The 23,875-nt window shown below is 42.4% G+C and overlaps 1 protein-coding gene across 5 annotated transcripts in view; it reads right to left on the reverse strand.

The window, feature by feature from the left end:
- LOC137363949 (sodium/calcium exchanger 1-like) overlaps positions 1 to 23,875 on the reverse strand; it is a 401,527-nt gene that overhangs the window by 93,075 nt on the left and 284,577 nt on the right. For all 5 annotated transcript variants that reach the window (XM_068027466.1, XM_068027457.1, XM_068027463.1 and 2 more), the window contains 2 exons: positions 13,194 to 13,324; positions 5,646 to 5,745 (listed from right to left, as the gene is read on the reverse strand). In XM_068027466.1, the coding sequence (XP_067883567.1) occupies positions 5,646 to 5,745; positions 13,194 to 13,324 (231 nt within the window). The remainder of the gene's footprint in view (positions 1 to 5,645; positions 5,746 to 13,193; positions 13,325 to 23,875) is intronic.

A 23,875-nucleotide genomic window follows, 5' to 3' on the forward strand; every position in this document is an offset into this window, starting at 1 on the left:
AGTTTCTATAGGTATGTGAAGAGAAAAAGATTGGTGAAGACAAATGTAGGTCCCTTACAGTCAGAAACAGGGGAATTTATTGTAGGGAACAAAGAAATGGCTGACCAACTAAATGCATACTTTGGTTCTGTTCACAAAGGAGGACACAAATATCATACCAGAAATGCAGGGGAACACAGGGCTTAGTGAGAGAGAGGAACTGAAGGAAATCAGTATTAGTAGAGAAATGGTGCTGGGGAAACTGATGGGATTGAAGGCCGATAAATCCCCAGGGCCTGATGGTATGCATCCCAGAGTACTTAAGGAAGTGGCCCTAGAAATAGTGGATGCATTGGTGGTCATCTTCCAAGATTCTATAGACTCTGGAACAGTTCCTACAGATTGGAGGGTAGCTAATGTAACCCCACTATTTAAAAAGGGAGGCAGAAAGAAAGCAGGGAATTTTAGACCAATCACCCTGACGTTGGGATTGGGGAAAATTCTAGAGTCCATTATCAAAGATTTTATGGCAGAGCACTTAGAGAACAGTGGTAGAATCAGACAGAGTCAGCATGGATTTACAAAAGGGAAATCATGCTTGACAAATCTACTAGAATTCTTTGAGGATGTAACCAGTAGAGTTGATGAGGGGGAGCCAGTGGATGTGGTTTATTTGGACTTTCAGAAGGCTTTCGACAAAATCCCACGAGAGATTAGCGTGTAATATTAAAGCACATGGGATTGGGTGGTAGTGTATTGCGATGGACAGACAATTGGTTGGCAGACAGGAAACAAAGAGTAGGGCTAAATGGGTCTTTTTCCGAATGGCAGGTAGTGACTAGTGGGGTACCGCAGGGATCGGTGCTAGGACCCCAGCTATTCACAATATACATTAATGATGTCGATGAGGGAACTAAATGTAATATCTCCAAATTTACAGATGACACAAAACTGGGTGGGAGGGTGAGTTGTGAGGAGGATGCAGAGAGGCTTCAGGGTGATTTGGACAAGTTGAGTGAGTGGGCAATGCATGGTAGATGCATTATCATGTGGATAAATCTGAGATTATCCACTTTGGTAGTAAAAACAGGAAGGCAGATTCTTATCTGAACGGCTATAAACTGAGAGAGGGGTATATGCAGCGAGACCTGGGTGTTCTCATACACAAGTCACTGAAGGTAAGCATGCAGGTCCAATAGGCGGTAAAAAAGGCAAATGGTATGTTGGCCTTCATAGCGAGAGGATTCGAGTACAGGAGCAGGATGTCATGCTGCAATCATACAGGACCTTGGTGAGGCCACACCTGGAATATTGTGTGCAGTTTTGGTCTCCTTATCTGAGGAAGGATGTTCTTGCTATAGAAGGAGTGCAGCGAAGGTTTACCAGACTGATTCCTGCGATGACGGGACTGACGTACGAGGAGAGATTGAGTCGGTTAGGATTATATTCGCTGGAGTTCAGACGAGTGAGGGGGGATCTCATAGAAACCTATAAAATTATAACAGGACGTGACAGGGTAGATGCAGGAAGGATGTTCCCGATGGTGGAGGAGTCCAGAAGCAGGGGTCATAGTCTAAGGATACGGGGTAAACCATTCAGGACTGAGATGAGGAGAAATTTCTTCACCCAGAGAGTGGTGAACCTGTGAAATTCGCTACCACAGAAAGTAGTTGAGGCCAAAACATTGTATGTTTTCAAGGAGTAAGATATAGTTCTTGGGTCGAAAGGGATCAAATGGTATGGGGTGAAAGCGGGAACAGGTTACTGAGTTGGATGATCAGCCATGATCCTAATGAATGGCAGCGCAGGCTTGAAGGGCTGAATGGCCTACTCCTGCTCCTATTTTCTACGTTTCTATGTTTGCCCATGGTAAGTAAGAACACACGAGCTCCAAAAATCCTCTAGTTGTCTGGTGCAAAATTTGGAATTCCTGATTTCAGCAGTTTCGGGCCAAGATATGTGCTGCAGGCATATTTGCCATACAAAGTGGGGTCCACAACCAATGGGTGTTTATCTCAGAGTGATCACTTGCAATGAGGAAAGTGGGAACTAAAAGGATTTATTTCAATATAAGGAAATTTTTTTTTTGGCCTCATGGGAGCAGGTGTTTGTCACTTTTGTGCTAACCACCCCAGCCCTGCGATTTGAGATGGCTCTTCATCAGGGTAGGCTGGCGGACTGAAGTCCTGCTCTGCCACACTGCTGGTGGTGTAGTAGTCGGTCAGGAGTTCCTCGGCATCATTCGTTCTTAAGGAACTGGATCTGGTGTGACAGTAGTAAATGTAAGCAAGACAATATAGTCTATGGGCACAGTTTTTCATGATTAGAAGTAACGAGTAATAAATAAATGCTTGGGAAAAAAATGGACAGCAGATATCTGGGGAAGAGAGATAGTTGGAACAGGTCTGGAAAAATGGACAGAGGGAACAGGTATTTGGGAATGTTCTGATGAAAGGTCATGACTAACTCTGCTTCTCTCTGCACAGATACTGGCTGACCTGCTGAGTATTTCCAGCATTTTCCGCTTATGTTTCAGATTTCCAGCATCCGCAGTATTTTGCTTTTGAATTAAGTAAATAGGTTCCTTGTAACAGTTCCTATGTGTTTTCAACAACTATCACTATATAGGATCGCTCTATATGGTGCAGTTTCATCAGCAAAGGCGTCACCTCCTAAGAAGAGAACAGAGTCGCACTGGCCAACAGAAAACGTGAGCTTCACAAGCCCAGAGCCGCAAGCACCTCTTCAGCACCAACAATACATGTGTATCCAATATGCAACAGATTTTTTCGTGCTCAAATTGGACTGATTAGTCATCTTCATAAACATTGCGCCTAAAATCTAACTCTATGAATTCTAGTTGATGTCACGGTCATCTTTCAACTACAAAGGATGAATACATAGGTATTTTCTCAATAACTTGCATTATATATAGCCTTTAACATAGTAAAACGTCCCAAGGCACTTCACACAATTGTTACCAAACAAAATTTGACACTGAGTCACATAAGGAGACACTGGATAGGCGAAGGTAGGAGCATCTTGAAGAATGAGAAAGAGATAGAGATGTGAACAGATTAAGGGAAGGAATTCCACAGCTTAGGGCCTAAGCAGTTTGAAAATTGGGAATGTGCAAGAGGCCAGAATTGGAGGAGCACAGAGATCTTGGAGGGTTGAAAGGATTAGCTATGAGGAGAGGTTGGATAAACTTGGATTGTTTTCACTGGAACGACGGAGGTGGAGGGGTGACATGATAGAGGTTTACAAAGTTATGAGCGGCATGGACAGAGTGGATAGTCAGAAGCTTTTTCCCAGGGTGGAAGAGTCAGTTACTAGGGGACATAGGTTTAAGGTGAGAGGGGCAAAGTTTAGAGGGGATGTGCGAGGCAAGTTCTTTACACAGAGGGTGGTGAGCGCCTGAAAATTGCTGCCGGGGGAGGTGGTGGAAGCAGGTACGATAGCGATGTTTAAGAGGCATCTTGACAAATACATGAATAGGATGGGAATAGAGGGATACGGTCCCCGGAAGTGCAGAAGGTTTTAGTTTAGGCAGGCATCAAGATCGGCGCAGGCTTGGAGGGCCGAATGGCCTGTTCCTGTGCTGTACTGTTCTTTGTTGATGGAGGAGGTTACAGAGGTAGAGAGGGGCAAGGCCATGGAGCGATTTGATAATAAGGATGAGAATTTATCAATATTTTGAGGCAAATATTTTCACTAATAGTCTCATATTGAAAACATTTAAGATTTGCAACATTGAAGCATACTGGAAGGCAAATAAAAACGACTTTATCTGAGCAGCTTCCATAATATGAATCTGGATGCAAATGATTTAATTTATCTGCAGATGACTAGCTGCTGTATAATTCAACATACCCTGCCTGAACTGTGAATGGAATGCTCTCAAAGGACCAAAAAGTTTAATTTGGCTTGTGGGGAAAGTTTTGATAAGGGAAACAAAACACACTCTTTACAGCAGATAGAGTAAAAAATAAATGGCGCTCAACTGAACTGTGGAGATAATTTTATACTATCAGCAGCTTATAGGTTTAAATACAAATCCTTCTAATTTCCCTCAAACACAGAAGGTCAACTATTAATCCAATCAAGACAGTCAACAGGACCCAGACATGGACTGAAGGACTGCATGCTGAAAAGGGAGCTAAAAGTGTTTTTTTAAAGTATATGGAGCCATTAAAGCATATGACCTTCAGTGCACAAGTAAGTACATTTTAAAGTAAAAATTACTGTTGGTGACGTTAGCTATTAAATGTTTAAGGCATTTGAATGGCATTCCTCTGCTATTTTAATACAGGCATTCATGTTTAAAAGATAGGAGTTAATGCCTCCATTAAAATAGCAGAAAGAAAAATGCCTGTCAAATACATTAAGCCTTTGCCCATTAGTATCACCAAACAGCAATTTCTAACCTTTAGGAATACAAATTTTGAATGCAATTTATGTGCTTCAATAAATAAAATTACTCTCACACATTTGTTGGCTGACTAATTTATTCACATTTTATTTTAAATGCTCTTCAGACAGGAAAGGTAAGGATTTCAGAGAAGAAAAACTATTATTTTTCAAGTTGTAGTGTTCCCACTTCTATTTTTAATTGGAAAACTGATATTTCAGGGGGGAGAAATGGAAAATGGAGAGATTTATTTCCTCATGTATTATTTGTTTCCATACTAAATATGCACATTTGGAGCAGAGAAAAAAAAGGGAAAGCATTAAAGAAAAATCACAGTAAAAATGTATTAACTGAAGTACTGGATTTGTTACAATGGTGTCAATTTTATCTTGGAGATGGGGAGGGAGCAGGACCAACTCTGCAGTCTGGAAATGGGGAAGGATGGGTTTCCCTCAGGCCCTGCCAAGGTTACCATTTTTTGTCCCTGTTTCCTGGTCACAGCCAGCCAGATTGAGAGGCTCATTGGCTGTCGGGCAGGCAGGTCCACGGCACCAGGCCGCAGCCAGGGAGCGGAGAGGAGGGTGGGGTGGAGGGAAATCAAAAAGGCTGGGGTTAGGGTGAGAGGGGAGATTTAGGCCAGAAACGAGATTAGAGGCTGGGGTCGGGATCCACAGTAGAATGGACATCAGAAGCCAGAGCGGAGATCGGAAGGGTCAGGCGGGAGGGAGATCTGATGTATCCGGTGGGTAGGAAGGGGGGGGGGGGGGGGGGGGGTGGTATTAGAAGGGTCAGACAGGGGGGAAATCAGAGGAATTGGCGGTGGGGAGATTGGAAGAGTTGCGGAGGGTGTGTCCAATTTTGGGAGTTGAGTGAAGCAGGTAAACTGGATTCAGCAATGGCCCCGGAAAATCCATCTGGTCCGGTTAAATTTAAAATGGCGGTTAACTCTGAGGCATGCAGCAATCTCATTATAATATTTAATTAATCAACTTAACTCCTGCAAGCAAGTTAGTTGCTTGCACCCCTGTCCCAGCTCCGTTAAAACAGGAAGTGGGCAGGTTGGGTCGTGTTTCAGATTTTTCACATTTTTTATATTCCACGCAACTCAAACTCAGCTATTTTGGGGGGTTACAATATCTCCCCTATGTTTTACTCAATGTCACTCAAAAAAAAATTAATATTGCCACCAAGCAATATGCCTTAGCCATAACGTTGCTTCACTGCATACTGTAATCAAGAATTTTTATTTACTTACCAGCACTCACAGTGACAGCTTCTATAAATTGATCCCTCCAACTATTAGTCCCCACAACCAAGGCTAAGTTTGTCTTCTTGATCAGTTTGTCCACAGTATTCTGCAGCAATAAAGGGAACACTTTTAAGACTTAAGCGTATTTCAATACCTTATAGGTCAGATATCATGGCAAATGACGCAGTTTAACATCACTCATTCCCTCAACAAAGCCCATATAAAGCTCACTAGGAACAGATATGGTTATGCCACAGAATTAGCAATCCAGAGGTTGTGAGTTTATACCAAATTTAATAAAGCTAGTAATTTATGGATTGGCACGAAAAAGAAAATTGAAAGCTGCTGGACTGTCATAAAAACCCAAGAGGTTCATGAATATCCTTTAGGGAAGGACACCAACCATCACAAACTGGTTTGGCCTAAGCATGACTCTGGGCTCACACTACATAGATGACTATTAAGGCCCAATTTTGATCCTGCTTGCCTGAAGGGAACGGGGTAGGTGGGTGGTTAAAATGGCAGTTTGCCGCTTCCCACTTCCTGCCAATCACCATCTTAAGTGCATTGTTTTCCGTTTTGATTAAGGCCCCTGCCACAGGCAGGTCAGGGCTTCATTAAGTCAAGGTCTCTCCGACACATTTAGGATCCTGATGCAGTTTTAACTGCTGATTGCACAAGTCACAAGAGCAGGCCCAGAAGAGACCCAGGAAGTTATACGAACATAAGAACTAGGAGCAGGAGTGGGCAATTCAGCCCCCCAAGCCTGCTCCGCCATTCAATACGATCATGGCTGATCTCATCTCAGCATCAACTCCACTTTCCTGCCCGTTCTCCATAACCCTTCAGCCCATTACTAATTAAAGATCTGTATCTCCTCCTTAGATTTACTCAATTTATGTCACTTAAAATTTTTCATTGTGGGCCAGGTGGTGCAAGAGTGCTCCTCCAGGCTTCACAAGGAGCTCAGGCCTCCCCTCCTCCGACCATGATGACCTCCATAATACTTTCCTGACCACTTCTTTAGTGCCAGATGACTTGGGACTCCTGCCTTCTGAAGTCCTGCTCCCGCTGCAAGCCAGATAATGACTCCTGCTGGATTCAGATGAGTCAGCGGTCCAATATGAGTCTCAGGACTTAAAAGCTCTGATTAACTAGGGATGTGAATGATGTGTGAGTGGATGGGCGAGCTCCCATAACACTGAGTGTGAGATCTGGTTACCAGAGTGATAAAGGAGATTTATGAAGGAATGAAGATTGGCATGAAGACTAAGAGAAGGTGTTAAAATGATTCAGTAATCGTGAAGAGGTGGGGGTGACATTATATATTTGCAAGCTTTTTGACTGGTGCAGAAGGATTTTTTTATTCTTTCCTAGCATGTGAGTATTGTTGGCAAGGTCAGCATATAATGCCCATCCCTAATTGCCCTTGAGGAGGTGGTGGTGAGCTGCCTTCTTGAACCACTGCAGTCCATGTGGTGTAGGTACACCCACAGTTCTGTCAGGAATGGAGTTCCAGGTTTTTGGCCCAGCAACAGTGAAGCAATGGCGATATAGTTCCAAATCAGGATGGTGTGTGACTTGGAGGGGAACTTTCCATGCATCTGCTGCCCTTGTCCCTCTAGGTGGTAAAGGTCGCAGGCTTGGAAGACTCTGTTGAAGGAGTCATGGCGAATTGCTGCAGTGCGTGTTGTAGATGGTACACACTGTTGCCACTGTGTGCCAGTGGTAGAGGAGGTGAATCTTTAAGGTATCAATCAAGTAGCTGCTTTGGAGCCACAGTATTTATGTGGCTGGTCCAGTTAAGTTTCTGGTCAATAGTAACACCCAAGGATGTTGATGGTGGGTGATTCAGCGACGCTAATGCTGTTGAGCGTTAAGGGGAGATGGTTACATTCTTTCCTGTTGGAGATAGTCATTGCCTGGCACTTGTGTGGCACGAATGTTACTTGATGAAAGGAAGAAGTTAGGATAGACATCTGGAAATATTATAGATAAACAAGAACATTCCAGCAGAAGGAGCAACATACCATGGGACCTGAAAAGGAAAGCTTATGAAGTTAGTGCTCTACTGTGACATTTTTATTGTGTTCAGTGATGGACCCTGACAAAGACAACAGAACCTGGATGCTTTTGGAAGGTAGTATTAGGGCAGTAATAGTGGGGGTTTTCATCTACCCTAATATTAACTGGGATAGAATTAGTGTGAAAAGCAGAGGGAGCAGAATTCCTAAGTGCATTCAGGAGAACTTTTTTAGCCAACTCAACAAGAGAGGGGGTGGTTCTGGATTTAGTTTTAGGGAATGAAGCTGGGCAGGTGGAAGGGGTATCAGTCGGGGAGCACTTTGGTGATCGTAATTCAGTTAGATTTATGGTAGTTATTGAAAAAGACAAAGATAAACCAGGAATAAACATTCTCAATTATGGAAAGGTTAATTTTACTAAGCTGAGATGTGATTTTGCTAAAGTGAACTGGAAACAGCTATAAAAAGGTAAATCAATGCCAGATCAGTGGGTGGCATTCAAGGAAGAGCTGGTGAGGGTTCAGAGCAAGTTTATTCCCTTAAAGAAAAAGGGTGGGACTAACAAATCCAGAACTCCCTAAATGTCAAGGGGCTTAAAGGAGAGGTGAAAAAAAAAGAACTTTATGACAAGGGCTCAATAATGCAGAAAGCTTAGAGGAGTATAAGAGGTGCAGGGGTGAAATTAAAAAAGAAATTAGGAAAGCAAAGAAAGGGCATGAAAAAAATACTGGCAAGTAAAATCAATTTTTAAAATACATAAAGAACAAGAGGATAACTAAAGAAAGTGTAGGGCCTATTAGTAACCTTAAGGGTGTGGAGGCTGAGGATGTTAGCTTGGTTCTTAATGAATACTTTGTGCCTGTTTTCACAAAAGAGAGGTATGATACAGACATTGCAATTAGGGAGGAGCAGTGTGAAATATAACATGAAATAGGCATAGTGAGAAAGGAAGCATTAAGGGGTTTGACATCTTTGAAAGCGGATAAATCTAGAGGCCCAGATGAAATGTATCCTAGGCTGTTAAGGGAAGCAAGAGAAGAAATAGCGGAGGCTCTGACCATCGTTTTCCAATTTTCTCTGGCTACAGGTGTGGTGCCAGAGGACTGGAGGACAGCTAACGTTGTACCATTGTTTAAAAAGGGAAAAAGGGATAGACCAAGTAATTACAGGCCAGTCGGCCTAACCTCAGTGGTGAGAACATTATTGGAAAAAATTCTGAGACACAAGATAAATCCTTATTTAGAAAAACACAGATTAATCAAAGATTTGTTAAGGGAAGGTTGTGTCTGACTAACATGATTGAATTTTTTCAGGAGGTAACGAGGAGGGTCGAAGAGGGTAGTGCATTTGATGTAGTCTATATGGACTTTAGCAAGGCTTTTGATAAGGTTCCATATGGCAGACTTGAGATGAAAGTAAATGCCCATGGGATCCAAGGCAAAGTGGCAAGTTGGATCCAAAATTGGCTCAGAGGCAGGAGGCAAAGGGTAATGGTTGATGGCATTTTTGTGACTGGAAGTCTGTTTCCAGAGGGGTTCCTCAAGGCTCAGTACTAGTGTTTTTTGTATAAATCAATGACCTGAACTTGAATGTAGGGGGAATGATTAAGAAGTTTGCAGACAATACCAAAATTGGCTATGTGGTTGATATTGTAGACTGCAGGAAGCTATCACTGGACTAGTTAGCAGGTGGAACAGTGGCAAATGGAATTCAATCTGGAGAAGTGTGAGGTAATGCATCTGGGAAGGCTAACTAGGCAAGGGAATACACAATAAATAGTAGGATGCTGAGGGGTGTAAAGGAATAGAGGGACCTCGGAGTGCATGACCGTAGAATCCTGAAGGTGGCTGGACAGGTAGATAAGATGGTCAAGAAGGCATAGAATATAACAGCTGTGAGGTTATGTTGGAACTGTATAAATCACTATTTAGGCCACAGCTGGAGTACTGCATGCAGTTCTGGTCACAGCACTATAAGAAAGATGTGATTGTATGAGAGGTGTTACAGAGGAGATATATGAGAATGTTGCTTGGACTGGAGAATTTTAGTTGTAAGGAAAGATTGCATAGGCTAGGGTTATTTTCCCTGGAACAGAGGAGGCTGAGGGGAGACCGAATTGAAGTGTATAAAATTATATGGGGTCTAGCTAGAGTAGATAGGAAAGCCCTATTCTTCTTGGTTGAGGGGCCCATAACAGAAAACTGTAGGAAGTGCAGATTGAAGAGTGAAATAGTGAGGTTTTCTACAATCTATGGTCAGCCTGGCTGGCTTGACAAGCATTGTTATTTATTTAAGTAGTTTATGCTGCATATACAAATAAATATGCCATAAAACAAACATGAGAAGTCACATGGTCTTTATGGGATTTAAAATCTGTCATCCTTGCAACAGCCACTCGAGTCTCGTTGATCTTCTCCAACCTCCACTGTGTATAAAAAGAAGTCTCAGAATATTAAATATGTTTTTAATGGATAAGACAGCATAATAGAGTTGTTACAATGAGGCAAATATAAACAAAAATAATGGCAAAGCTCCAAGCACTCAAGGTTAGAGAGGGAAAGGAAGGATAGGACAAATGGAGATTCGTATGCAGTAGATGAACTTTATTTAAAGACTAAGGAAGACTATTCTTAAGGTAAGAAATCCATTATTCTTCTTTATTCCTCCTCCACATATAAATTAATTATATCCAAGTGGCAGAACAATGGCCAATGAAAAACTATGATATAATTTTGAGGACAGTTTGGAGCACAGAAGTGCTAATATACTTCTTTCATGAGCTGTAAAATTAATATGATGATACTTGCCATAAGGTTAAACACATACTTTGGTTCTGTCTTCACAAAGGAGGACACAAACAACCTCCCAGAAATGTTAGGGAACTAATGAGAGGGAGGAACTGAAGGAAATCAGAATTAGTAAAACAAAATAGTGCTAGGGAAATTCATGGGGTTAAAGGCTGACAAATCCCCAGGGCCTGATAATCTACATCCCAGAGTACGAAAGGAAGCGGCACTGGAAATAGTGGATGCATTGGTGGTCATCTTCCAAAATTTTGTAGACTCTGGAGCAGTTCCTACAGATTGGAAGGTGGCAAATGTAACCCCACTATTTAAAAAAGGAGGGAACTACAGACCAGTTAGCCTTACATTGGTAGTGGGGAAAATGCTAGAGTCTATTATAAAGGGTGCAATAGCAGAACACCTAGAAAGCATAAACAGGATTAGGCAAAGTCAGCATGGGTTTACGAAAGGGAAGTCACGCTTAACAAATCTACTGGAGATTTTTGAGGATGTAACTAGTAGAATAGATAAGGAGAACCAGTGGATGTGGTGTATTTGGATTTTCAGGCTTTTGATAAGGTCCCACATAAGAGGTCAGCGTGCAAAATTAAAGCACATGGGATTGGGAGTAATATACTGGCATGGATTGGTTGACAGACAGGAAACAGAGAGTAGGAATAAACGGGTCTTTTTCCGGGTGGCAGACAGTGACTAGTGGGGTACCGCAGGGATCAGTGCTTGGGCCCCAGCTATTCACAATATATATTAATAACTTGGGTGAGGGAACTAAATGTAACATTTCCAAGTTTGCTGATGACACAAAGCTGGGGGGGAATGTGAGCTGTGAGGAGGATGCAAAGAGGCTCCAATGTGATTTGGACAGGTTGGGTGAGTGGGCAAATGCATGGCAGATGCAGTATAACATGGATAAATGTGAGATTATCCACTTTGGTTGTAAAAACAAAAAGACAGATTATTATCTGAATGGTGATAGATTGGGAAAGGGGGAGGTGCAACGAGACCTGGGTGTCCTTATACACCAGTCACTGAAAGCAAGCATTCAGGTGCAGCAAGCAATTAAGAAGGCAAATGGTATGTTGGCCTTCGTTGCAAGAGGATTTGAGTACAGGAGAAAGGATATCTTACTGCAGTTATACAGGGCCTTGGTGAGACCACATCTGGAGTATTATGTGCAATTTTGGTCTCCTTATCTGAGGAAGGATGTTCTTGCCTTGGAGGGAGGTCAAAGAAGATTTACTCAGCTGATTCCTGGAATGGCAGGATTGACGTATGAGGTGACATTGGGTCGACTAGGCCTTTATTCACTAGAGTTTCGAAGAATGAGAGGGGATCTCATAGAAACCTATAAAATTCTAACAGGACTAGACAGGCTAGATGCAGGGAGGATGTTCCCGATGGCTGGAGAGTCCAAAACCAGGGGTCACAGTCTCAGGATACGGGCTATGCCATTTAGAACTGAGATGAGGAGAAATTTCTTCACTCAGAGGTGCTGAACCTGTGGAATTCTCTACCGCAGAAGGCAGTGGAGGCCAAGTCATTAAATATAGTCAAGAAGGAGATAGATATATTTCTTAATGCCAAAGGGATCAAGGGATATGGGGAGAAAGCAGGACAATCAGCCATGATTTTTTTGAATGGCGGAGCAAGCCTGGAGGGCCGAATGGCCTACTCCTGCTCCTATTTTCTATGTTCTTCCTTGCTCAGGCCTGGACTTGCATCTTTCTCTGGTTTCTCTCCCATCAAGCCCTCTCTGGGCTCATCTTGTCTATGAGACCCACCTCCTGCTCCCTTGACCCTATTCTCACCAAATCACTGACTATCCAACTTCTCTTCCTGGCCCAATGTTAACTGATGCTTTCAAAGTTTCTTCTCCCCACCAACACTTCAAATCTGCCATCATCACCCTCTCCTAAAACCTACCCATGACCCCTCTGTCAGCACCACTTCTCCAACCTCCCTCTCCTTTCCAAAGTGCTCAAACTTGTAGTTGCCTCCCAAATCCACATCCATCTTTCCCACAATTCCAAGTTTGAATCCCCCCAAATTCTGGTCTCACCACAGTACTGAAACTACCCTTATCAAAGTCACAAAGTACATTCTACGTTACATTAACCGTGACAAACTATATCTCGTCTTTCTTCTCAACCTGTCTACAGCCATCATGAGGGCTGAGCACACCATCCCCCTCCAACACCTCTCTTCCGTTATCCAGCTGGGTGGGGCTGCCCTCAGCTGGTTCTATCTATCCAGTCATAGACAGAGAATTACCAAGGGACATTAGGCCAGTAGGCCTGGGTAAATATAACGTCAGCCAGAGCAATGGTGGGAATGGGTTGTTTAGTCAATCTCCACTATTGTCAGAGCACTATTACGCTGTTTCTGAGAGGTGTTTGGCCTCAAGATCTATCCCAATGTCTATACAATGTACAGATAAATACACTTTCTAAATATTTTTGCAATAAATGTTGAATTGAAATGGGTATAACCACATTTTCATGCAAAATTGTATTTTTGAAGTTAAGAATACTTTACTTGCAGGAAATACATAAATAGCATTATTTCTGCATATGTAAGCCCATCTATAGGAAACACAAGGCTGCTTGGAGAACTTAGTCATGATCTCTTTGCTTTCGTTGATCTTCCTGATATGCATTTTTGAATATAACAGCAACAATTTAGATGAAAATTTTTATCAGAAAACCACAAGTAACACCGGCGTTTGATACCTTAAATTCATAGGATTCTTCAATTATGATTTCTAACTTTGTATTTTCTCCGAGGACAGGACGGCCCATTTCAGCTATCCGCCGTTCTTCCTCATTTTTGCTTGCTATGGCCTGATTATCTTCAGTATCACCTGCAAAACAACCACATAACTACATATCAACAGAAACAAATAAACTGCAGATAACCTGAAAACTAAATACTTCCTCATAAAACCTTAAAATGTTTATTTGTACATCCTACAACTTTACCAAATTCTATGTAAAGTCAGATAGACTTTACTGCACTTACAAAATCTGAAATTGTTTTCCACACTGTTACCTAACTTTAGTCTTACTCTACAGGATACACACATAAATATATAATTTTCAAATTACAACATTCTCAAAATAATGATTCTTCTTAACAATATATTAAAACATATCTTACAAATAATCTGGTTAGTACAAATAGGTCACATCATAATTTTTCTCAATTACATATCTAGCAACAAACCACATAGATAAAAAGACCTAGATCAAGAAAGACACAAGACACTACATTTTTAATAAAGGACAGATTAGAATTGAAATGCCTTACACAAAAGATCAGACAGGAATGAATAAAAAGTTCTAAAAAATGGACAGGCTGGGACATTATGGAAGATGCTTGCTGTGGATGGTAAAAAGGTGACTGATAAACTCTTTAACTAAAAGTCTTTAACTATCAAAGCATTTAAATATCAAAGCTTATAAAACTAACACATGCATTGGTTATAAAGCATCTTTGGACTGAGATGTTCTGATCCTTCTTTGTGTCTGTATGAACCTGCCAGTATAAAACTCTGAAATCATATCTTTTTCTGCTTAGCTTCATATGCTTGCTCATACATTGAGTAGTTGTACAGTATATCTTTGTAGGATGCTATGTTCCCTCATATATGTAAATAGATAAAACAAATATGCATAATCGGGTCTGGCAGCATCTGTGGAAAGAGAAGCAGAATTAACGTTTCGGAACTGAGTTCCGAAGAAGGGTCACTGACCCGAAACGTTAACTCTGCTTCTCTTTCCACAGATGCTGCCAGACCTGCTGAGTGGTTCCAGCATTTCTTGTTTTTATTTCAGATTTCCAGCATCCGCAGTATTTTGCTTTTATTTAAACAAATATGCATAACTGTTAATTATTAGACACAAATTTTATAAGGATTCTATTAATACAGGTCATGCAGATTTTCCTCTTACATCGCATGGAGGGAAATAGGGCAAGCACAATGCAGCATGCCTATTTTTCTATCCATTTTTTAATTAATGGATGGAAAATCAGGCAGGCTGCGATACATGTTTGCAACCTCCTCGGCTATTTCTTATATGCGACACCCAAGTGATCTTTTACATCCAAGTATAATATGAAGAAAATCTACATCTATGGCCGGGATTTTTCCCTCAGCAGACGGGAGCCATCCACCCACTGAAAAATCAGTTGTGATCCCGCCTCCGCCTGGCCTGGGGTTCCGATACGCATTTTGCAGTTCCCTGGCCTTTAATTGATCTGAGGTGGGACTTAGACCCGCTTGAGGCAGTAAGTCCCACCTAATGGAGCTGCCGACCAATCAGTGGGCCAGCAGCTCTTAGCCCCAGCAGCGCCACCAGGAGCGGTGGCCACTGCTGGGACTGCAACCCAGCCATCAGAAAGACTGTGTCGGGGAGCCCGGAGAACAAAGGTAAGTTTTTGGTGCCTCGTCCGGGGTGATTGGTGGGGCGCCAGCGAGACAAGGGTGGTAGATTGGGGTAATGGGGGGCATGTTGGGTGTTGGGGGTGGTTGGGGCAGCGGGGGTGGCCCTCCGTTGGGCACAGGGTGCCTAATCATGAGGGCCCCCCAGCGCCTCTCCAGGCCGTCAGAGAGCCGCCTGCTTTTGTCAGGCGGCTGCTCTCAGGCCTAGGCCACCCTACCAGCCACGAGTAAAATCCCCATGGTGCTGGGCAGAGGCCCTTAAGTGGCCACTTACGGGACTTAATTGGCCTGGGGTGGGCAGGCCATTTTTCATCGCCACTGCCCTGCGTAAAGTGGCGGCGGAGGCAGGAGCAGGCCGGGAAGGGTCCCCCAAGCCTCCTGCCCCATTCTACCGCACCCCCCTCCCCACCCCCTTCCTGCTCTTTGGTGGGTGTAAAATTCCGGACTATGTCAATTATTTAGTAACATCAATGAGACGAACTAGACTGATCACTTGAAACATAGTGGATGCAGTATTAGGACTTATTGGTTGTAAGTTATAACCCAGAGTAAGCAGACCTCTTAACTTATGAGCAATGAAGTCATCAATGAGTTATGATCAGTGCCAAAAGTGAAAAATAGATCATATCTCACATTTCTTCATTATGTGTTCTGTTGACCTAAAACATTAAAATATAACAAAAGCAATAGAAAGTATATAAATTTGAATTGTAAGTGTGAGGAAAATTGTTTTGTGGATTGTGGACTGCTTCTGGTGATGTTGCTGGGAAATGTTCTTTTTCCTGCAGTGCTGTTTGTTCCCTGAGTGACATGATCATCATGGAGATGAAGTCAGATGTGATATAAACAATTATACTACATCCTAGAACATATATGTCAAAATATTTATTTTGCAAACAATAGTCTGAATCACAAATTTAAAGTGTATTCCTCTGTGACATGCCTTTAGGTACACCAAGTTTAGTTTGAAATACAGAAAGACATGAAACACTGATGTGCAATGTATGACAGTAAATGTTTGGTTTAGTGCCAACTGCAGACCACCATTGAGATCGAGTTTCCAAACCCACGTAGTTAGATATAACCGCTCAGGAGGATAGTTTAAGAGGCTGAGCACTGGATTATCAAAGGGAAAGGCCAAAGGTTGAGTCTCAGGATAATTCGCTGTCACTCAAACATTCCTGCTCTGGGTCGCTTGAGTATTGTCTATCCACATCTGGGTTACTCGGTGAGCAGTCGGAGGAAAAATTAAAAATTGACATTTTGCAGCTAATTTCATGTTAATCACCCTTTCTGATACTCACTCACAATGCAGTAGTGACAGTAGTCATGAAGAGACAATGTCCTTGCTTAAGAGAACATATGGTGGCAACTGGCCTTAAAGAAAAGAAACTGGGGAAAGCCCAACTACAAAAAAACCTTCAAATTTCAGCATTCTGAAACTAATTTTGCTGATTCATATCGGAAACCTGATAGGTTAAATTCCAATTGAATTCTTAAGGTTCAAAAGATCATTACAGATGACCCATATAAAGGAATATTGTGATTTCTGTGGCTGTGTATATTACAATCTTTATATAGAAACATAGAAAATAGGAGGAGTAGGCCATTTGGCCCTTCAAGCCTGCACCGCCATTCAATATGATCAAGGCTGATCGTCCAAACTCAGCACCCTGTGCCCGCTTTCTCTCCATATCCCTTTAGCCCTAAGAACTATATCTAACTCTTTCTTGAATACATTTAATGATTTGGCCTCAACTGCTTTCTGTGGTAGAGAATTCCACAGGTTCACCACTCTCTGGGTGAAGAAATCCCTCCTCATCTCAGTCCTAAATAGTTTACCCATTATCCTTAGACTGTGACTCCTGATCCTGGACTCCCCCGCCATCGGGAACATCCTTCCTGCACCTAGTCTATCCAGTCCTGTTGGAACTTTGTAGGTTTCTATGAGATCCCCTCTCATTCTTCTAAACTCTAGCGAATACAAGCCTAATCGACTCAATCTCTCTTCATACATCAATCCTGCCAGGAATCAGTCTGGTGAACCTTCATTGCACTCCCTTCCTCAGATAAGCAGACCAAAACTGCACACAATACTCCAGATATGGTCTCGCCAAGGCCTTGTATAATTGCAGCAAGACATCCTTACTCCTGTACTCGAATCCTCTCGCTATGAAGACCAACATACCATTTGCCTTCTTAACTGCCTGCTGCACCTGCATGCTTACTTTCAGCGACTGGTGCACAAGGACACCCAGGTATCGCTGAACCTCCTCCTTTCCCAATCTATCGCCGTTCAGATAATAATCTGCCTTTCTGTTTTTGCTACCAAAGTGGATAACCTCACATTTATCCACATTATACTGCATCTGCCATGTATTTGCCCACTCACTCAACCTGTCCAAATCACACTGGAGCTTCTCTGCATCCTCCTCACAGCTCACACTCCCACCCAGCTTTGTGTCATCAGCAAACTTGGATACATTACATTTAATTCCCTCATCTATATCATTAATATATATTGTGAATAGTTGGGGTCCTAGCACTGATCTCTGCGGTATCCCACTAGTCACTGCCTGCCACTAGGAAAAAGACCCGTTTATTCCTACTCTTTGTTTCCAGTCTGCCAACCAGTTCTCTATCCATGTCAGTACCTTACCCCCAATCACATGTGCTTTAATTTTGCATACTAATCTCTTATGTGGGACCTTATCAAAACCCTTCTGAAAGTCCAAATACACCACATCCACTGATTCTCCCTTATCTCTTCTGCTAGTTGCATCCTTAAAAAATTCCAGATTTGTCAAGCATGATTTCTCTTTCGTAAATCCATGTTGACTTTCTCCAATCATGTCATTGTTTTCCAAGTGCTCTGCTATTACATCTTTTATAATGGACTCTAGCATTTTCCCCACTACTGATGTCAGACTAACCAGTCTATAATTCCCTGTTTTCTCTCTGCCTCCTTTTTTAAATAGTGGTGTTACAATAGCTACCTTCCAATCCGTTGGAACTGTTCCAGAGTCTATAGAGTTTTGAAAAATGACCAGCAATGCATCTACTGGGCCTATTTCTAGGGCCACTTCCTTAAGTACTCTGGGATGTAGATTATCAGGCCCTGGGGATTTATCGGCCTTCAATCCCATCAATTTCCCGAACACCATTTCCCTACTAATACTGATTTCATACAGTTCCTGCTTCTCACTAGGCCCTATGTTCCCCAACATTTCTGGGAGGTAATTTGTGTCCTCCTTTGAGAAGACAGAACCAAAGTATGTATTTAATTGGTCTGCCGTTTCTTTGTTCCCATTACAAATTCCCCCGTTTCTGACTGCAAGGGACCCACATTTGTCTTCACTAATCTTTTTCTCTTCACATATCTATAGAAGCTTTTACAGTCAGTTTTTATGTTCACTAATTTAGATCACTAATTTATCTAAAACGGGAAACAATCATAATTTACTGAATGATAACAGTGTAATTTTTCAATGTTCTGAAGTTTTTAAATTTAAAGTACATAATTAGATCTAGCTATATATTTTTGCAATATTTATTCAATGTACATTTAATTTAAAATTAATGAAACAACAAAAGCATAAAAATGCTGTCACTATAACAGACACATTTGTCAAACTCATGCTTGCATCTCAAACCATAATGAGTACTTAAACTTTATTGTTCACACTCCATAAATAATGTTTTCACAATTTTAGTTAATATATTAATTTATCACTACTTTTCTTATAATTTAATTAAATGCTGTAAGTTATTTTTATTTGTGACACCCAGTAACGAAACAAAGGAATGGATTTTAAGAGCTCGCCGCCAATTTCGGCGGTGAGCTCAAAAAATGCTGGGCCACATGCCAAAGAACTGCCACGATCTTCTGCGCGTGGCTCATATAAATAGCCGGGGTGGCCTGCCCCCCTCAATCATGTGGAAGGGGCGGGCTGTCTGTCGCCGGAAATGGCACCAGCTCTCTGTGCACAGGCGCTTGTGCCGTTTTTAAAAGGCAGCCAGCCCTGCCGGCATATTTAAATTTTTTAAGTTACTCCCCCGAAATTTATCAAATAAATTTCTAACGCCCCTTTCCCACCCAATAACAATTACATTAACTATTTTCCCTCCTCCCTCCAAAACACTTAACCTTTAAATCTGAGCTTCCACATCCCCAGAATGATCAAAGTTTAAAGTTCACCCCTTCCCACCATCCCCTACACCATTACATTTATTTGATCAAGATCCCCCCCAACCCCCACACTGAAAATCCTAACTCCTCCCCCCTCCCCCCCCCAACCAACGTCACGCTGGCTTTCCCTGGGCGGAGAATTGAAGGCATGGGAGCGCCGGCCGCCATGCCGAAGATCGCGGCGGGCTCGCAAGAGTCAAGATACATTTATTTAAATTTATGCATGTCATTAATTTAAATATTTAAATCCAGGTCCCGTCGCCCATTAGCAGGGGTAGCCGCCATGGAGTCTCGCCGCCATGGAGCCTCACCACCACCGGCTCGGGCCAGGGCCTCCTGGTGTCAGCTTCCGTGGCTGCCAGAACCATCTTGTGGCTCCCCCTGTCACACAGCCTGACATCAAGGGCTTGGTAAAATCCAGCCCATAATGGGTTGAATTTTCGCGGAATTCGTTGTTAATCCAGTTGGCTTCTTCTGCAACCCACCCAAAAAATGAACGGGCCTGATTATGCTCCAATTCTGGAATTTTGTGATTGGTCTTTTAAAGGGCAGGAAGTTCCATACGCCCCATACAACATCTATGGCATCAAGAGGGCAGAGATTCTCCACAATCAGAGGGCTGAATTCTATAAGCCCAAATCGGTGGCGTGAGAAAAAATTGGTGGCCCGCACGCAAAAGGGCCACCGTGATTCCAAGCGCAGCAACTCATTTAAGTGGCCGGTGCAGGCCGCCCCCCACCGGATTACGTGGGGGGCGGGTGGACTGTTCATCCCTAGCAATGGCGTCAGCTGCCTGTGCGCAGGCGCTGATGCCATTTTTAAAGGGCTGTCAGCCCTACTGGGACATTTAAATATTTAAAGTGAAATTGAATTAAAATAAATAAATACGTTTCAGTTTGCTCCTCTCCCATTCCCTCCAATATCAATTAATTATTTGCCCTTCCCCCGCAACACATTTGCCTTCACAATCTACCTTCCCCACCACCCCCCCAAACTTTACACTATAACCCTTCCCACCATTCCCTACACCCATGAAGCTAATCTGACGCCATTCCACACCTGCCTCACCCCCCGTGCACTGAGAAACTTACCTCCTTCCGCCCTCCCCACCAGTGTTGCGCCTCATTTCACCAGACGAGGATCTGAAGGCGTGGCAGTGCCGGCCGCCAGGATGAAGATTGCAGAGGGATAGTAGGAGGCGAAGGGAGAGTCATTAACTCAGGTATTGTAATTTATTTAAATATTTAAATTGTGGCGCTGTCGCCAAGTGGTGGGGGGGCTGCCACAAGGCCTCGCCGCCGCCGGCAATATTGGGCCGGGCCCTGCCAGCGTCAAGGTCCGTGGCAGGTCTCATCCAGCTTCAGGCCCTCCCCCCCAACCACGGATCCAAACGACGAGGGCTCGATGGAACCCAGCCCTCTTTGCACCTGTACAGACCAGTGTATTACTGAAAACAGATATGCTGGGAGAGATGAAGTGTACCACCCTCCAGGTAGGTTCTAGTCAACTCAACAATGGGGCCGAGGCTGGGGAATCCTGACAAAAAAGGAAATTGTTTTTAACAAGTAATGTATCAGCCCCCCTGCCTTGGAGTTGGGAGGCCACATTACGGTCTCAGGATAAAGGTGGATTGACCAATTAGATACACATGCCCGCCCACTGATTCCCCTAAAACCCTATGGAGATAATGCTGGAAGACACTAGTGGGTGTGAATCTGGCATAACCACTAGGATTATAGCCCAGTGATTATAACTAGCAACATATTACACGTGAAGAGTTATAGTAGGAATTCAATTAGAATCAACTTTGAGCAGATCTCTGTTTCCAAAGTAGTTTATTATAAACTGCTCCATTCGTGCAGTATTAAGAGGTATTACATGCAGGATATTAAGACACCCCAGCTTTAAAAAAAGGTTCAGATTATGGCATTAACTTCATAAGAGTCATGGTCAGGTACTATGTTATTTGAATGCTATTGCATAAACTTACATTGAATGTGTTACAGTTATACACTTCAATGTTTTTAATTTAGTATTTAATCAGGGCCCACAGATTTTTTCAGCACCTGAAGGCCATTTTATGTGCAACTCCCACTAAATTCTGAGACTGCTGATTTTGTGATATGTCTGGCCAAAGTTTGGGGATCTCAAAATAATATCTTAAAAATGCTGTACCAAACTGGTTGCTTTTAGAAAAAAATGTGCACTTTATACTGTTGTTCATTGTGCTTAGCCCCTGAGTCCCCAACTACATCTTAGCTGTTCATATTTTAGCTGTTTACAGAAATGAATGTCACTTTATACCTTGAAAATGCCATCTAACCTAGGTATGAAGTCTAAAGCAGCCAATACCTGGTATATTAATACTTGCTGTCCTGAATCAGAATAGCGCCACTTGACAGCATTCTTCCAAGCCTGATTCATTTGTAGTTTGTTAATCCTCCATTTACAAACTAGACAGGATTTGAAACTTTTGGAAAAAGAACAGATTTATTTTTATTCATTCACGGGATGTTGGTGTCATTGGCAAGGCCAGCATATATTGCCCAAGAAGGTGGTGGTGAGCCGCCTTTTAGAACTGCTGGAATCTGTGTGGTGTAGGGATAACCACAGTGCTCTTCAGGAGGGAATTCCAGTATTTTGACCCAGCCACAATGAAGGAACAGCGATATATTTTCAAGTCAGGATGGCGTGTTACTTGGAGGGGAACTTGGAGGTTGTGGTGTTCACATGTGCCTGCTGCCCTTTTTCTTCCAAGTGGTACAGGTCGTGGGTTTGGAAGGTGCTATTCAGGGAGGCTTGATGAGTTGCTGCAGTGCATTTTGTAAATGGTACACACTGTTGCTACAGTGTGCCGGTGGTGAAGACAGTGAATGTGTAAGGTGGTGGACAAGGTGCTTTTTACTGGAAGATGTCAAGCTTCTTGAGTGTTGTTGGAGCTGCACTCATCCAGGCAAGTGGAAAGTATTCCATCACATTCCTGATTTGGGCCTTGTAGATGGTGGAAAAGCTTTGAGGAGTCAGGAGGTGAGCTACTCACCACAGAATTCGCAGCCTCTGACCTGCTCTTGTAGCCAAAGTATTTTTGGGACTGGTCCAGCTAAGTTTCTGGTCAATGGTGACCCCCAGAATGTTGATGTTGTGGGATTCAGCAATGGTAATGCCACTGAATGTCAAGGGAAGGTAATTAGACTCTTTCTTGTTGGAGATGGTCACTGCCTGGCACTTGTGTGGTACAAATGTTATATGCCACTTATTAGCCCAAGCTTGAATGTTGTCCAGGTCTTTCTGCATGCATTAAAATTAGATTAGTTTGAGGATCTAACACGTATGAAATTATACAGTCCCAATATATATTGCACCTTCTGTATATTTCAAATAGTGCTAAAATGTGTAAATTGCAAAATGCATAATGATTAAAGAGTTGCAAATCAATGAGGAATAGAAGTTTGTGTAAGTGACAGCATTTGTAATCAGAATGGTAGGTACATCAGGAATTAATTCCAACAGAATTTGAATCAAGGAATAATAGGAAAATGGCAGAAAGGCAATTCTGTATAATTACAGCAAGTAATAAAGAAGGCTACTGGAATACCACTCTTTATTACAAGAGGAATTGAAAATAAAGGTAAGGATGTTATGCTTCAGTTTACAGAGCATTGGTGAGACCACACCTCGAATACTATTTGCAGTTTTGGTCTCCTAAATTAAGAAAGGATGTAAATGTGTTGGAGGCGGTTCAGAGGAAGTTTACCAGATTGATACCTGGAATGAGCGGGTTGTCTTATGAGGAAACACTGGGCTTGTTTTCACTGGAGTTTAGAAGAGTGAGAGGAGACTTGACTGAAGTTTATAAGATCCTGAACGGTCTTGACAAGGTGGATGTGGAAAGGATGTTTCCTCTTGTGAGTGAGTCCAGAACTAGGGGGCACTGTTTTAAAATTAGGGGTCACCCTTTTAGGACAGAGATGAGGAGAAATTTTTTCTCTCAGAAGGTTGTGCGACCTTGGAATTCTCTGCCTTAGAAGGTGGTGGAGGCGGGGTCATTGAATATTTTTAAGGCGGAGGTAGCTAGATTCTTGTTAGGCAAGTGAATCAGGTTATTGTGGGTTGATGGGAGTATGGAATTCGAGACGCAAACAGATCACCGTATTGAAGGCAGGGCAAGCTCGAGGGGCCGAATGGACTACTTCTGCTCCTAATTCGTATGTTCGTATGTCTGCGGCTATGGAATCATTTAGCACTAGAGGCTGATAATAGAATTACATAGAATTTACAGTGCAGAAACAAGTCATTCGACCCAAGCGTTTCTGCTTCACACAAGTCTTCACCTACCCTCTTCAACTAACTCCATTAGCATATACCCCCTCATGTGCTTATCCAGATTCCCCTTAAATGCATCTATGCCATAAGACCTTTTACAAGGCTTATCAAAATATATATTTTAAAAATATTTATTAAATTCATAGTGTTGACTAAACTGCCTATGGGGCTGAACTATAAACAGGAAATGATTGGAAGAAAGTGATAGCACCAACTAGAACCCTGTAATGCACTAACTGAAGAAATAATGTATTATGTAAATCATACATTCTATGATTATACACTGTAAATATATTTAATATATTTATATTTTTGAATTTGACATCAGGTATCCCATATCTTCTAAGTATAAAATATATGTAAAATAAATACATAAATCCTCCAAATAGCAGTCTATTGGAGCACCAGTAAGTGGAATGGTATGGTATATGGTTAATCTGCTTAATAGGCAAGTACAT

The sequence above is a fragment of the Heterodontus francisci genome, chromosome 3 (genome assembly GCF_036365525.1).
Source record: "Heterodontus francisci isolate sHetFra1 chromosome 3, sHetFra1.hap1, whole genome shotgun sequence".
Taxonomy (NCBI): Eukaryota; Metazoa; Chordata; class Chondrichthyes; order Heterodontiformes; family Heterodontidae; genus Heterodontus; species Heterodontus francisci.